The sequence below is a fragment of the Emys orbicularis genome, chromosome 6 (genome assembly GCF_028017835.1).
Source record: "Emys orbicularis isolate rEmyOrb1 chromosome 6, rEmyOrb1.hap1, whole genome shotgun sequence".
In the NCBI taxonomy this organism is placed as follows: domain Eukaryota; kingdom Metazoa; phylum Chordata; order Testudines; family Emydidae; genus Emys; species Emys orbicularis.
In genome coordinates, this window is record NC_088688.1 from 130,107,119 (window position 1) to 130,123,906 (window position 16,788).

Below are 16,788 nucleotides of genomic sequence, written 5' to 3' on the forward strand. Positions count from 1 at the left end.
GCTCTCAACATAACATAACATAAAGGCACCATTGATATCTTTCTCATTTTTGAAATACTGTAAAAAATTGCTACATATGGCACATAACACATTTGTACATACATATATTTAATTTATAAAAGTTTTTTTCCCCATCCTGTTTTCTATTAGTGGAATTTGCTAAAATAAAATAAATTGTTTAATTTAAAGGTGGAATACTTCATTATATAAAATAAAGTTTTACATGTGAATCTATGCATTTTGTTTATGTTTTATACAGCAATAGGGTCTTGATTAGCTATTACACTGGACAACCTTGCTTGTAATTCTTCCTGTGTGGAGAACCGGCTAGTTGGGTTAGTCCTGCTGTCAGCCAGTCGGTATGCAGTGGCTGGCTCTAGGCTGGTTGCCATGGGGTTCTGTATGCTCAGGAAAGGTGTATCCTCACCTATTCTTTCGTCTTCTGTTTCACTCTCAGAGCTACTGCTCTCAGAGCTTGTGTCGGTGTCCACTTCTAATCTGTTGGAAATGTGGCCGTTGGGCTTTGTTCTTTTTGCCCTCCGGCTGTTGACTAGTTTCTTTGGAGGCTCCTGTGCTGGCTCATACTCCTGTGTGGTCTCATATTCCTCGTCCTCTACTATCCTCAGAGGACTAGGTGGCGGACTGTTGCTCTCATGGGCAGGGTTGTGGTGGAAGGTATTGAACTGCTGAATGTGATGGTCATACTTCTCCCGTAACCGAGGTGGCGTCACCAGAAGCAGAGGCCTCTCCTCTTCCATAAAGGGACTGACCGCCACAGAAGGGACAGATACAGTTAAACTGGATACCGGTGGAGACATTTCTGAAGGGGGGGACTTCGGAGAACTTGGAGTGTGGAAATCAACAGGTGACATGCGAGCCGGTGTGGTCATAGCGGATACATACCTGAATAAGGACACATACAAAAAGGCCCCATAAGGGTGGAGAAGGAATAAACATAAGAGAAAACATTAAGAAAGGCCACCTTTGAGGAACAAATCATTGCCATATTATCCATGTCCCACATGTTTGTGATGTCACGTGCGATACCCTTGGGAATAAAGGAATTCATTTCCTAATGCATGCAATAGTCAATATGTATTTTTGCATGTGCTTGCCTTGCACCTGCGCAGTGGATGTTGCATGCATGCATGCAAGCTGTGGATTTGACATGTGCATGTAGCTGCATGCAGGGATAATCCTGGCAGTAGGGCATGCATACTGCTTTGCATTTAGGCCATCACTGAAAAATGCAGCAGCCTCTGTCAATGCTCCCATAATCAATGCACCTGACAGACAGACATTCCCAGTGTTATTAGCCACATGGTATGTTAGTCTAGAATGCTTTTGTGCTTATGGGGAAAATCGAGGGAGGAGATGAATTTGATGAAACCAGAAGTGTAGGGCTATTGGAAGAGCGGGGGAAGTATTTTCAGTTCTTTGGTGAGTCCAGCGATGGGAGTTAAGGAGCAGGAGATGAAAGAAACACAATGCAGTTGCAAGTGGTTTATAAAAACTACAGTGCTTGTTGTTCCAGGCAACATTTGCCCCGTTTTCTGGGACTTGAGGGAATGAGCAGGGAAAAAGAACTAAAATGAGCAGAGCTGAGGCACTCTGAAGCTTGAGCCTGCATACCTCTGGGAAAAACAGAGGGGCAGATTTTGCCACCTTTACTCACTCACTTTACAGAATTGGAACCAGAGGACTTAGGTGGACCCCTAATGTTAAAACATATCGGGCCTGGGTTTCAAAAATGATCAGGAATCTCCACTTTGTTCAGTGGAAGCATCTGGGTGCTGACCCCTGGAGAAACCATTCCACACTGTAATTCCTGTCTTATAGCACTGAGCTGGCTTTTAAATGCGTAAAATAGCGGTTTAAAATGGCAGCTGTTCCTTACGTGGAATATGATCCTTATAAGGTCTTTTTCCAGGACAGACCTTCCCCCCCCTGCACACAATCTCCTTGTCAGTTCTATGGGGGCATGAGGAGCCAGCCCCTTGACAGAATGATCCGGCAACAGCTTCAGAAATCAAAATACAGAGCATTTCCTGTCCCCTGTGTGGAAACAAGAGCCGACACAAAGGACGCTTTGGCTCAGTGTTAATGGCCCCTCTAGAGAATTTACTCAGAGTCCCTTGGTATCTTTCTGGGGAAGGTTAGCAGTTGAAGGAGATTTTTATAAATGGAGCTAAGCTTCCAGGTAGGCAGCCGTCCCTTAAAACAAAAGTCCTACTGACGTTCAAACAAGAAAGACAAAGGGCCAAATCCTCTGTCGGTGTAAATCAATGTCCTTCCCCTGCACTCAGGGAAGCCAGGCTAATTCACCCCAGCTGAGGATCTGGCTCAAAATGCCTGATCAAAGGCACAGTGCACAGCATGACATTTTACATTGTTTGGTTTTGCCTGTTTTCCCTTCCCCTGAACTTCACCTGCTTGAATTTCAGTTGTATCCAAATGTAAGACACACCCAAGCAGTACGTCTCGCACAAACCCACTAATACAAGTTGTAGGCCTACTGCTGATAAGCGCCTTTTATTTTTAATTGGTGAATAGTTATCTGAGTCTGAAATTATCAAAATCAGTCTACATCCAAAATTGTCATCCAAAGCATGACTCAGTTCTGCATATTCCCCTTGATTAAACACAGCAGGTTAATTGGAAAGAGGGGAAATTGGGTTAGACTCTCAGCTGTTGCAAACTGGTGTAGCTCCATGGCTTTCAGTGGCGCTCTGCTGATTTACATCTGCCCTTTGTTTCTAGGAAAAAAGTGACAGCTGTAACCATTTGTGGCAATGAATCAAGATGGCCACCGTGAGACCAGAGAGGAACGAATAGGTCTGTGTGTCAAATAACAGAATAAAATCATTCGCTCTTTTTCCTTATATTCAGGAGCTCTCTGATCTATTCAAATCTTTCTATAGCTGGTGCTCAAGGGATAGAAGCTTCTGCCAAACAACTGCTCCTGACAGGAAGTTTCACTTCATTTGGTGTAGTGAAACTGGTCCAATGTTGTGTATTGATGCACACATAGAGACATACCTGCATGGAGCGTGATACGTTTGTGAATGGGATTATATGATGGAGTTTCCTGTCACAGCAGGGGACTGGCCTTGATGACTCAGGAGGTCCTTTCCAGCCCTATGTCATATGTTCCCATGACACTTATACCGGTTTAAAACTGGGTGTATCTGTTTAGTGTGCGCCTGTAAATTTACCGACATAAACTAAACGGATAGAATCCAGGTTTAAACTTATATAAGAGGATCCACACACAGAGATGCAAATTGGTTTAACGAAACCAATATAAATCACTTTGTGTTGTGGCAAATGGCCAATGCTACTGTGGTGGGTCCTGTGCTTTTTCTTGGTGTGGTGGGTCAGGGTGCCGCCCCTTGCCGCTATTCCTGCGCGTTATGGGCTCTGCTAGTGCCTCGATGGGACAGAGAGAGGGGAGCGGGGAAGGGACCCAGGTCCGCTCTCCTACCCTGGGTCCCAGCCCCTTCAGCTTTGCGGGCTGCTTACCCTCTCTCTCCTTGGGTAGGGTTTCCCTCAGTCCTCTGTGCCAGGGGAGTCCCTCTGCTCTGCTTGGGCAGGGTTTCCCTTCCCCTGGTCCTCTGGCTAACAGCAATACTCCTCCAAACTCTAGTCAGCTCTCCTTCCCTCTCTCTGTCTGACTGAAGCAGGGTTTTTTTTATTAGGTCTTGGGCGGGGCCTTAATTGGCTCCAGGTGCTCCAATTACCCTGTAGTAACCTTTCCCTGGTCCACAGGGAATAAGGTCTTAATCATCCTAGGGTTTATATACCTCCCATCTAACACTCTCCTGCTGCTCCCTGGCCCTGCTGTATCACAGTGTGTAGACCAGGTCTTAGGTCAGCCACAGAGATGGTTTCTACAAGCTTCTCTGGTGTGAGATGCAGCATATGTTCTACTGAATACGAGGTGGGTGCCCAGCAGGTGTAAACTGGTGTCGCTCCATGGACTTCAATGGAGCCAGGCCAATGTGCACTAGCTGAGGAGCTGGTCCTCAACCTTTATTTAGCTTTTAAAGTAAAATTAAGATGTGACTCAGGTTAACTGTAGAGATCAGAGCCTTGAAGGAATATATTCTTGTCTCATTAACTCCCTGCGCACCAAAGTGTAAGAGGAGAAGGGAATCTGCATTTTTATTTTAACAGGTTCTTTTATGGTTCCAATTCAGCTTTAATCTAGAGTCTCTCTCTCTCCCCCCATCTTCCAGAAATAATTTGCCATTTATTTCCTGCAGGCTGAAGATAGATGAGGCCTAATTTAACACCCAGGGTTCATGGTCATATCAAGCACAGGTTTGGGCCATAACTGACTGGTGATTTATTGTAAAAATGCAGCCTGTATTTCCCCCTGGAATGTTATTTGGAGGAAATGCAATACTGGAGATGCGGTGCCCTCTTTCTCCTTGTTAGAATGAAGAGCTATATACCCGAAAAGACTGCTAATGTGTCAAAATGCTGCCCAGGGTAACATAGACAGTCCAGAAGGGCAATGCAAACAACATCCTCTCTTCTCACCCAGAAGATCAAATATGCTATACTAATGATACATTTTATCTGCATGAACTTGGGAGTACAATCCATATGGCCCAAAGACGGTACAGAATACAATATTTGCTGCTATAGATTCTGATCCAGCAAAGCACTTAAGCACATGTGTGATGGGGGGGCTGCCCCTCACTGGTATGTAAGGGGTTTAAGCCACCCTGGCGAGGCTGCACAGGAGGCAGCCAATAGGGAAAAAGCTTGCAGATCCAGCCAATTAGGGGAAGGTTTACTGGAGGAGCCAAACAGGGCCGGGCTGGCCCATATAAGAAGGGGCTGCTGAGCAGAGGAGGGGGCAGTCACTCCCTGGAGTTTGAGGGAGGAGGACTGGCTGCTTAGAAGGCTGGAGCACCATGGACAGAGCAGTGCTGGGCAGGGTCAGCAGAGTAGGAGAAGCTCCAGGGTGACGGCTGCCAGACTGAGGCCCTGATACAAGGGCAGAGGAGGTGCTGGGGCTGCAGGGAAGTGGTCCAGGGAAGGAGCCGGTGGAGTTAGAGGAGGGATAATACATGGCTGCCAGCTATAGGCTCCCTGGTTCAGGGCCTGGATAGTAGGCGGTCCTGGGCTCCCCACCCTCCTTGCCCCTACTGAGCAAAGTGGACAGTGCATGGACTGCAGTCTGCCACTGGGAAAAGTGGCTAGAACCTAGACTGCAAACTGCCACTGAGGTAAGTGGTTGGATTGTCGGTCCCCCGGAAGGGGGGAAAGATCCGAGTGCGGCACAGCCGGAGGGCTGTGTCCAGAAGAGGACGATGCAGTTGGGGAACGACACAGGTACTGGATGCAGAGACAGGAGTGACGACGGGCGAGACTCCATCTGAGGAGGGCGCACTGGCAACCCTGAGCTAATTCCCAGGATGGCCAGAAGGAGGCACCACAGCGGTGAGTTGAACCCATCACATATGGTGGAGAATGCGGGCATACGGTCACCCCGATACAAGGGGAAGATAGAAGACTGTGGGGACTATTGCCTATTTGAGAGGCTAAGGGATAAGTAAGGTAGAGAATGGAACTGGGGTATACTAAAGCCTTCTTTGCGGAGGGTTGTGGGGCCTTCCTGAACTGGACTCCGAAGGCGGTGTCCCTGAGGGAAGGGGCCAACAGGCCACAAGGGCAGCTTCAGACTCTGCTGCAGCAGGTGCTCTCCACTCAGCAGAGACAATGGGAGGTACAGGAGCACCTGCAGGCCTATATGGCCGGGTTAACCAAACAGCAGCTGTGCCTGTTTAAGTTGCTGTGAAGGGGAGTCTGTGAGAGTCGTAGGGAGTGAGAGAGGAAGCCAGGCACCAGGACCAGGAGGCCGAGCTAATGTTTCACCTGTGGGAGGCTGGGACACGTTAAGAGGGAGTGCCCCTACTGGGATGGGGAACGGGGACCCCACCCAGAGAATAAGAAAGTGAAAGTGCCCAAGAGAGACCCCCCCTGTGAGGAGAACAGGGAGGCACCGGGTTTGTTGGACCTGTGGGCAACAGGGACATGAGCGGAGGCAGTGCCCTCTGAATTATAGGGGTAAGGCTAGCCCAGGGGAAAGGGCCGAGCAAATGGAGAAGGACCATGAGAGGGCCATGGCCAAAAGGAGACAAGGGACGAGCCTCCAGTGCAGGGGTAGGCAACCTATGGCACGCGTGCCAAAGGCGGCACGCAAGCTGATTTTCAGTGGCACTCACACTGCCCAGGTCCTGGCCACTGGTCCGGGGGGCTCTGCATTTTAATTTAATTTAATTTTAAATGAAGCTTCTTAAACATTTTAAAAACCTTATTTACTTTACATACAACAATAGTTTAGTTATATATTATAGACTTATAGAAAGAGACCTTCTAAAAACGTTAAAATGTATTACTGGCACGCGAAACCTTAAGTTAGAGTGAATAAATGAAGACTCGGCACACCACTTCTGAAAGGTTGCCGACCCCTGCTCCTGTGCCATGAGAAGGGCCATATAAAAAGGCATTTCCCCCAGAGTGCCGGGCTCGGTCTGAGAATGCTCAGAGTGAGGGGGCAGTGAGGACTGAGGCCCTGATAGACAACCCTCTCCCACACCCAGAAGGGGCAGGTAGGGAGGTGATGGGTAAGATGAGTGGGGCAGAGAAGATCCAGAGAAACAGGGGAACCCATGCGAGAGTAGGGCAAGCTACGGTAGGGACCCAGACCCTGGAAGAGGGAGACAGGCTGCTCCTCTTGGTGGAGAGCCTGAGGCAGGAGAGAGACACCCTGCAGGCCCAGCTGTGAGGGAAGCTGGAAAGATAGAAACCCCCCCTCCCCTTGTGCCCCCTCGGGGGTGTGATCTTAAGGGGGAGGGTGTGTGAAGGGGCAGCTGCCCCTAACTGGTATGTAAGGGGTTAAAGCCAACCTGGGGAGGCTGCGCGGGAGGCAGCCAATAAGGAAAAGGCTTATAGTGCTAGCCAATCGGGAGAAGCTTTATTGGAACAGCCAATCAGGGCCAGACTGGCCCATATAAGAAGGGGCTGCTGAGTAGAGGAGGGGGCAGTCACTCCCTGGAGTTTGGGGGAGGAGGACTGGCTGCTTAGAAGGCTGGAGCACCATGGACAGAGCAGTGCTGGGCAGAGTCAGCAGAGTAGGAGAAGCTCCAGGGTGACGGCTGCCAGACTGAGGCCCTGATACAAGGGCAGAGGAGGTGCTGGGGCTGTGGGGAAGCGGCCCAGGGAAGGAGATGGCGGAGTTGGAGCAGGGGCAGTATGTGGCTGCCAGCTATAGGGTCCCTGGGTCAGCGGGCAGGCCCAGGCTCCTCCCTCTTTCTTCCACTGGCCACTTAGCGAAGTGGTCAGTACATGGACTGCAGTCTGCCACTGAGATGAGTGTCTAGAACCTGGACTGCAGACTGCCACTGAGGCAGGTTGGATTGAGGTCTGTCGGTCCCCCGGAAGGGAGGAAAGAACCGACTGGAAGAGGACGATGTGGTCAGGGAGCGACGCGGGTCCTGGATGCGGAGACAGGAGTGACGACGGGCAAGACACCACCTGAGGAGGGTGCACTGGCAACCCCGAGCTAATTCCCAGGACGGCCAGCAGGAGGCACCACAGCAGTAAATTGAACCCATCACAACATGCTTAACTTTATACTCGATTGAGCCCACCAATATTAACAGGACTACTCACATGATTAAAGTTAAGCATGTGCTTAAGTGCTCTGCTAGATCAGGGCCATAGTTGTTTACCTGATTTGGGAGTTGCTAGACGCTGCATTTCTTGAAAGCTAAATTCCAGAGTAAAATTACAGGCAGTTTTTTCACAATAATTCGACAGCTAGTAATGACACAGCATTAGCTCTGTTTTGCATTCCTACATGCTACATTCATAGAGCTCATGCCTATTATTCAAGCTTCTCTATCTTAACCAGCTCCTCAATATCTGTAAGAACCAATGCAAGATATTTGCCTTCTGCTGTCATTTGCACATGCTACTTTTTAAATCATGAAAGTGTCTCCTGCACAACTCAAGAACTTCTGTGATGATGCTTATCTGGCAGTATTTATGCTACCACAGACAGGCAGTTAAAACCCCCCTGTGAATTCACAACACTCAGAGAGTTGGTCTAGGAACGTTTTGTTCTCATTTTTCTTATATCCTAACCCACAGAACTCTATGATCACACTCAGCGTTAAGTTAGGGCCATCAATGAGGGCTTAAAGGGCAGACGGGGATAACTGGTGCTACCTTAATGTATTTATAATTATTTTTAAAAGTTGCAAACACAACAATGTATAAAGAAATGGTTTGTATTTGACAGTATGCTCCTCCCCCACTCCTTCATATGCCACTTGTCCTTTCCAATTGTAAGCTCCTGGAGGCAGGGACCCTGTCTCTGTACATGTTTGTACTGTGCAGTGGCTCACAAAAGATCCTGAGTGGGGCTCTCCTGTGCTTCCATAATAACAACAAGAACGACAGCACTTCCCAGGTATTGTAAATATCCGTTCATTTTTCCCTTTTGCCTGTTTCTCTCCTGTGCACATAGGCTGCTGCTATCTGTACTGACGCTCCAGTAGTGTCAGTCATCCTACCCAGTTTCAGTTCTAGTCTTGCTTTTACTTGCAAACACACCTGCGGGGGGGAGGGGGGGGATTTTCAAAAGCACTTAAAGGGTGTAGGAGCAGAAATCCCACTGAAAGACAAAGGGGCTTGTGCTCCTAAGGTCCATAGGTGCTTTTGAAAAATCTCTCCCCCAGTGGATCAATCAATCCTCTTTATCTTCCTCTTTTGTCTCTGATAAACTCCATAGGCTGCCTTACTTGGATGCAGGAAGCAACCGAGAAACAGAACTAAGCAAAAGGTTCCCCTTTGATCTCCTTTCCTAGCTTCATATGCAGTGGAAACCTCTGGCAAATGTCCGTATGTGAGCTACTGCCCAGTAGCCATGAGCCAGGACCAGAGGAGGAAGGAAGGGAAGAAACGTATTTGAGAGATTAATGGGGCACTGCTCGACACATTTATGAAGGAGGAGGAGCATTTCCTAAAGAAACAGAATTTTCTCTCTGGTCCTCAGGCACGAGGACTCACTCTGAATCTCTTCAAGCCCACCTTGCCCTGGCAGTTAGAGGGAGCAAAATGAATTTCTTGTAGTACCTTTCGCTGTGAGGCGAATCTCGGTAGGAGTCAGGGGTCTCTCTTGCATGCCTCAGGAAGTTGTTGCAATCTCGTGGACCTCCTATGCCGCTGAGGCGTCCTCTGGGTCCTGCTGGGCTTGCGTGCCTGCTGTTCTCTACGGAAGAACTCACAAGCACCGAGTGGCTTTCTGAGATAATGCTGTCCGTCCGACCGTTACTCCAACTGATGGAGGGGAGGGGGAAAAGAGGAGAGAAAGTGCTTTTATTTTAAATTCAGAACGGGAGAAAGCAAACTAACTGAAGTTTAACAATGGGAGAGCAAGGGCTACATGCAGCTCGGGATATGCCTGTTAAACTCCATACCGGTTTATGGCAATCGAAGACCCTAGTTGGTGTGAATTCTGCCATCCTACAAATGACAAGATGGTTTTATTTTTGTGACTATCAGTGGATGGTTAAGTTAGGGGTGGAAAAGAGTTTTCCAGTCATTAGCAGGGCTTCTCAAACTCTGGATTGGGACCCCAGAGGGACCTGTTTTAATGGGGTCACTAGGGCTGGTGTTGGACTTGCTGGGGACCGTGAGTGGTGGGGTTCAGCTTTGGCTTCAGCCCAGGCGGTGGGGGTCAGGCTACAGGTCCCCTTGGGCTGGGGCAGCAGGGCTCGGTTGGGCTCAGGCTTTGGTCCTCCCTCCTGGGGTTGTGTAGTAATTTTTGTTATCAGAAGGGGGGGGGGTAACGCTGCAATGAAGTTTGAGAACCCGAGCCAGAGCCATACTACGTGATCTCACAGTATCTCCAACAACACACAGTATCTCCCCAATTCAACAATTTGTGAATATTAAAATTCACAGTACCAGTAATGGAACTCCACACAATCATTAGGGCTCTTGGTAAGCTCCCAGGAAGATAATTAGTTTCAGTGACAGGATGTCAAGTACCATACATCTTTAGATTAAAACCCCATGACCAGTGCATTTTTATGCATCTGCTTTAGGCAATGGTGGCAGAACTGACATCCAACACCAGTTTCTCCTTAGGCAGGGAGGTTTGTTTTCTCATTCTGGTACCTATGGCTGGGCGTCTGGGTGACAGTGGTGGAGTGATGCGTTGTCGAGGTGTAGTGACTTGTGGAAAACGACGTCTCTGTCTCTCTCTCAATGACGTGTTCACTGGATATTACATTTTTAGATACATACTGCTGAAGAAACAGAGGTATCTAAGGTTTACACAGGGGAACGTACAGCACATCTGCACACACACATTTTGTTCAGATATTCATTTTGGCCCCTGGGTGAGCATTACCCCTGCAACATTCACCAGCCTTTGGCGGCTTGAAGAACAAGAAAATGGGTTTGTTCGTAACCTGGTGACTACAAAACAAAAAGCATCGCGATCTACCAACTGGCAATTAGGCTAGTCCACACTAGCAAGATTAAATATCCACTTGATACATTATTTGTAGAGAAACATCTCCAAAGGCATGCTTCCTTAAAGTACTGTGGCTATGAGCTCTGAGTTTCTTCTGCTAAGGCTGGTATTCTAACATCTCAGCCTCCGATCCAGAGCAATCTAGTGACTGATATCCAATGTTCTTCTGAAATGGCTGTACATGAAAATGCTCTGAATTTACTGTACATTAGAATCATTCCTTGAAAAGTTTCTAATCATTTCTTGGTGGAGAAATCCCAATTCCTGGAAACCCTGATCATTAATTTTTAGCAGCTAGCAGTTGAAAAGCCCTCAGATAAATGCAGTGGCTACCTACATTTACTAGCTGGACGTTTTCGGGCGGTGGATTGGGATGGTGGGGCCCATTGGCCATGTTCACCATGTTGTTCTGCTCAGAGCGCAGGCTCTGCCTAAGACGATCATGCAACTTTTTCCGTTGCTTCCTGTGTGTGAAAGAGGGAAATGGTTTTATTAGACAAAAGAAAGACAGCTGCACCATCCAGCATGATAGAACCACTTTATTGTCAACCCTTGCCCATTGTGGAGGGTCTCTGAGCAATTCCTAATACCAGGGTTATAAGCACTGGCAGAGCTGTGGAACGTGTGTGTGGGAGTGAAGGGAGTTGCAGAAGCCAGGGAAAGGTGGGAGAGGAGGAGATCCACTTCCAAAACTTACTCCATTTCAGAAGCAGTTCTCCTCTGAAGATCAGATTGACTAGGTTGGGATTTAGTTGGGAACTGGTCCTGCTTTGAGCAGGGGGTTGGACTAGATGACCTCCTGAGGTCCCTTCCAACCCTGAGATTCTATGATTCTAGGTGACATTCTGGATCTGACGGTCCACTGACTTATATATAGCTTGGTTTCCTTCTACTGTACTGAGCTGCCATTCCTCATCACTACACAATCAAAGCACAAAACACAGCGGACATGCTTCTGCCTTTGCTTGTGCATGTAAATGCAATCTGGTATCATGCAGACTGCTTATGTACTTAATAGCATGGGCTGGATGGACATGCCGGAAACGACTCATCTGTAACACATTGGTCCTCTGGGTCTAGGATCCGAGTCAGGGAGCACCCATGTTACAAACAACAGCTAATGCTTTGCGCTGGCAGCAGCAGCAGATCCTGTGCAAATACCACCCTGCTCAGAAGAGATGCTACATGCATCTTGCAGGGGCTGCTCACCAGGAGCCCTCCAGGCCTGTACCTCTTCTGCCAGCCTTGCAGCTAGCAATGTGTTACTATGATAACTTTTCTCAGTCAAGACAAGAGGTAGCCCAATGTTTCATACTGCGTGTTCTGTGACAGTGCATCTACAGAATTTGCCATGGAATTTCCCCCCCTACCACAGAACTGTGCTCTACAATTCAAGCTTTCATGTATAAATATATTTAGTGTCTTTATGGTTGCAGAGGAAATCTTGAAAATATTAATGAAGTGCTAACTGATGAAGTGAGGTTGGCCGAAGTGTGCAGACACCCTGACAGCTCTGTGAACTGCCTCATTCATGTAAATGGCATGTTAACTCTGAAACCTAGTGATTGCCACATTGATGTCAACACTGTTAATAGGTTCACTGCTATTTTGACAAAAACACCCAACTATTGTGTTTCTGCCACAATCTCAAAATGCCTCGGACTCCTCTTCTTAGACCACAACCTTGATGTCCCCTGCTCAGCTGCTAAACCTTCTATGAACACTTGTATGGGCTTAAAACAAGCTGCCAGTACCAAAATCTATAGCACACCAAAGACTGAAACTGCAGTATAAAATGTATCAGGACTACAGTATTACAACTATGTTATTCAATTTCATACTTAATTTAAAAATATCCTCCAGATTTGTTTGAAGGTACTGCAGAATTTCCGCAATAGTGCTGCAGAACCCAGGGAATCGAGTGTAAAATTCAGGTCCAGTTAACTGCAGAGTATATAGGGTCTTGCCTATAGTACCTATAGGACCCAAAGCTGTCTTCAGAAGTGTAGCTATTTTAGCAGGATAAGAGACTGCAGGATATAACCATGTTATTTTCAACCCTTTTCAGAACTCAAGGGAGGATATTCCAGGCTTGCCAAAAAAGGAAAACAAGAAGCTGGAGCTTCTTAAAAGACGTTGCGCTCAAGGAAGCGTGAATGCAAAGAACGAATTACTCAATACTGTGCATTTTATAATTTTTGCATGAATTACTGGAGGCACATTTTAGTTTTTGTTATAATTTAGTGCAGTGGTTTTCAACCTTTTTGTCATTTGCGGACCCCTAAAAAATTTCCAACAGACGTGCAGACCCCTTTGGAAATCTTAGACATAGGGGACCGCGGACCACAGGTTGAAAACCACTGATTTCCACTCCTCCTGCACCAGTGAGTCCAAGATGTAGCATAGGTTGCCTGGGTGCACTACAAATACAGCAGAGTCAGGAGATATGATTACTACACAATTCCAATGCACAAGACTTAAGGTAAGTTAGGGAACATGATTCAGGTCACATCTACGCTAGAACCTGGAACCATATTAGTGGATAGCTGTGTGGTAACTAGAATCCCTGACTCAGCTGTATTTGTAGTGTAGGTGGGTCCTAAACAGGCTAGATTCATAATTTATGGGTCAGATTCTTAGCTGGTATAAATGGCATAGCTCCACTGAAGTCAATGGAATTCTGCCAATTTGCACCATGTGGGAATATGTCCCTATGAGTCTATGCTACTTTTCACTTTCAGCAATAATGCAAATGTGTCATTCTTCTTGCATTTAAAGGACATTAACTAAAAAGAAATTGCAAAAGAAAGCTGAGAGGAAAGAGTAATGGGAATCCTAATGTGCACATCCTTCGTTCTGCGACGTCTCTTCATTAATTTAATTGCTGTGCAGATAGAACACTTTGGAATTAAAGATTCACTGTTAGATGTCATCTTCACACTCCATCAGCAGTGTCATTTGCAAAGATGCCCACGCATTTCTAGATCTTTCTTTTTTTTTACGTATTCTTTTCAAACCCATGTGGGGTTTTCCTAAAGATAGGAGGGGGGAGGAGGGAGCACATCTCCCAAATGCCATATTTTGAGGGTTTAACCTATCAGACCCCTTTTCACACTCATAAAGTGCTTTAGAAATATTTCACAGGCCGCTGACAGCAATTCCTGATATCTCCTGCCCCTCCTGATTATCAAGGGCTGGTTTGGATTCCAGCCTGCTTTAGGTGAATCCTAGAGAGGTACTTTAGGATGTGTATATTTAAAAAGCTGTAGGTTAGAAGCCTGATCCAAACCCCACTGATTTCAGTGAGCTTTGGATCAAGTCCTAGAACAGTAAATCTAATGGAACATCTGCTTTGTGCAAATGTGGTAGACGTACAATACTTTATTTTGGTGTTTGGTAGGTACAATTAGAAGAGTTTTATAAAAGCAGCAAAAGAATTTGACAGCACAAGTCCTATTGACTTTCACTGGGTCTTGCTCCTACATTTTTTACATTAGCCTCATAATTTACAGAGACATTACAGAATTTAACAGCACATGTCTATATTTACAACAATGTCAAATTCAATCCTTTAGTTTTTTGGATTTCCAAGTTCCTACTGCCACTGATCTTGTTCTCAAATACTTACAAACTAGTCTAATCTTTTTACTTCTAGTTCCCAAAACCCACATTATTAAAAAGCTGGGGTCTGTTGTCCCATCATGATTCCCATGGGAATTATGAACACGTGACAAAAAAGGAATGAACAGATCAGTAAAGTTAGTTTGACTCACATTCTAATTGGGAGGATTAGTTAATAAATTAATGTTTGCAAAGCCCTTTGATATCATCCAAGGTGTGATATTAGAAATACAATTATATATAATTGTACTTCTAATATCACAATAAAATTAGTATTATACTTTCACCTGCTATTGAGTGAGATTTGTATCTGCCAGTATTTAATTCCAGTTTTGTCACTTACATTCGAATTTAGATAAACACAGATTGACTTTGGATGATGAAATCATCATGCTTACATACATGGCCATCACATAGGAATGGTGTGAATCAACAGTGCAAGCCTCTGGCAGGTTTCAATCAGGCACTGACTATCACCCCACAACTGTCCAATGGGACTACTCATGGGCAGTAAGCATTCCGTTCAGCTGTGCGGGTTTGCGGTATAAAGCCCTTAGGGATAATCACAGAGATAAAAAGGAAGAGAAAAGTTTACTTGGTTTTGCAGTAGGCCACAACACACATGATGCCAACTACAAGGAGGGCAATGCAGATGCCAGTTATGGTCAAGACCCTTTTCTGGTATAGTTCCTCTGCTTCTAGAAAGGGACAAAAACAGAGAAGATTACAAGATGCAGGCTGATGATTCAAGCAGATGACAGTGGACATGCTACATACCACCACACAGGATCACACAGTAACACAAACCCATGATCACCGCGCACTTTGGGCAAAACTCTACTGCAGGATCAGAACTTAATCTCTTAACACAATATCAGCGGCTAGTGGGTGCCAAAAAACATAACAAGTAAAATAAAAAAAGATACTTATATTGTTAACTAGAACAATATCCAAAATATGACTTTTAAAATTGACAAAATATCAGCATTTGCTGAAAATAAAAACACAATGCACTGAGGTAATAATGTGATTTGAAAATGCTTTGGATGTTTTGCTCTTGCAAAGACAGCTGGAATAAAGGTTAATTCCAAGTCCCAGATAACAAATTTAGCTTGTTTCTTCTTCTCTTATTTTGTTTTAACATTCAATGTCACCCCTTTCCCCAACACCCCCTCCCCAAATCAAATTTATATCTCAGTGGTCTTTACAGGAGAAATTTCAGAGTATCTTTTGACATTCGTAACATGAGGTTGGCTTGAATTTGTATCACCAATGAAAATGAGACAAATGGTCACAGGTCCCTAATAATGCTCACCAGTTGAGCCCATCTCCCCAAAATATGGCAGTAGCAATTATTAGTGGTGCACTGTATCAAAGAAACACTGTGTGATTACTTACATATCCAGATTTGTATTAAAGGAATGGTCCTAGCTAGAGAGTAGCCTTGCCCGCGGAAGAAAACCTGTTCTACTTCACTGATCTCATTCGCAGATATTTCACCACTCTAAAGAAATCATTAGCACCAGCCATGTTTGGATTGGCTCAGCCTTCACATTCCGTCATCGGTCACACTTGGCAAAAGCATCAATTGTATGTTGCAGCAGGGAAATGTTATGCTTAGAACTTTCAACTGGAGACACATAGGCCCAGATCCTCATAGTCATTTAAGTGCCTAACTCCCACTGAGCGGATCTGGGCCCAACTGAGGGTTGACTCAAGACACGACATTGTGAATCTGGCCTGTTTCCCTCTCTTTGGGACTGAAATGGTCACCAAGGTTGGGCTTTTTAAAAAATTTGGCCCCGGAATTAGTCAGAATTCCCCACAGCAATCGAGAAAAGCGGCCCTAACAGTGATGTGATGCTAGCAGGAACTTGGCCTTAAACGTGGCAAAGCATCATCTTGACATCAATGGGGAAACAGCCATAAGAGAGATTTACAAACAAAAAGAAATGCAGTGAGCCCTGGTGGAATGGATATGGGATTTTAAATCTGCTGGCCTGTTTCCTAGGGGGCAGTTCTAATTGGTGTGCCCTTGATCTGTCAGTCTGCCGCTGACCTCACAGGAGTAACCTAGGGGCATGGAAAGTCACTGCTAGGCACAGCAACTTACTGTTGACCTGACACTGACCTGCCCTCTGATCCCTTCATACAGGTTTGTGGCAATGCTGGTCTCCCTTAGTGTCTCTTTAAACCCAGGAGCTAAATGCTTCACTGACTTATGTCCCTTGCAAACCCACCAATGTCAACAGAGTTGCAGGCAGCGTGAGACAGTGAAGAACTCCCCCAGCATATCCTTTGGTTATGACATGGCTAAAGCAAAGGATTAGCAACATGCTTTGGTATGCCGTGAGCTGCCTCTGGTACCCAGTGAAGAAATTTCCCGCCATTGGGGACTGGTTGTCCCTGGAAGGGTTATAGCTCTGAGTGGCCTATAGAGGTGGCTTGGCATAGTTTTAAATTAGCTGATGGTACTGAGGCTCTCGGAAAGAAGGTGAGGGTTGACAGAAAGGCTTTAGGAATCAACATGTGTGTGTTGGTGTCTATTTCTAGGCTAAATGTTATAGTGATTGGCAGTAGATCCACGTGGCTTTCTATGTCAT

General features: G+C 46.1%; 1 protein-coding gene across 2 annotated transcripts in view; it reads right to left on the reverse strand.

Annotated features, from left to right (window-relative positions):
- Positions 1–251: 251 nt before the first annotated feature.
- The window catches only part of NRG1 (neuregulin 1), a 132,552-nt gene continuing 116,015 nt past the window's right edge, over positions 252–16,788 (reverse strand). For both annotated transcript variants that reach the window (XM_065406980.1, XM_065406979.1), the window contains 5 exons: positions 14,781–14,883; positions 10,902–11,028; positions 10,204–10,334; positions 9,157–9,360; positions 252–903 (listed from right to left, as the gene is read on the reverse strand). In XM_065406980.1, coding sequence (XP_065263052.1) covers positions 252–903; positions 9,157–9,360; positions 10,204–10,334; positions 10,902–11,028; positions 14,781–14,883 — 1,217 coding nt within the window. The remainder of the gene's footprint in view (positions 904–9,156; positions 9,361–10,203; positions 10,335–10,901; positions 11,029–14,780; positions 14,884–16,788) is intronic.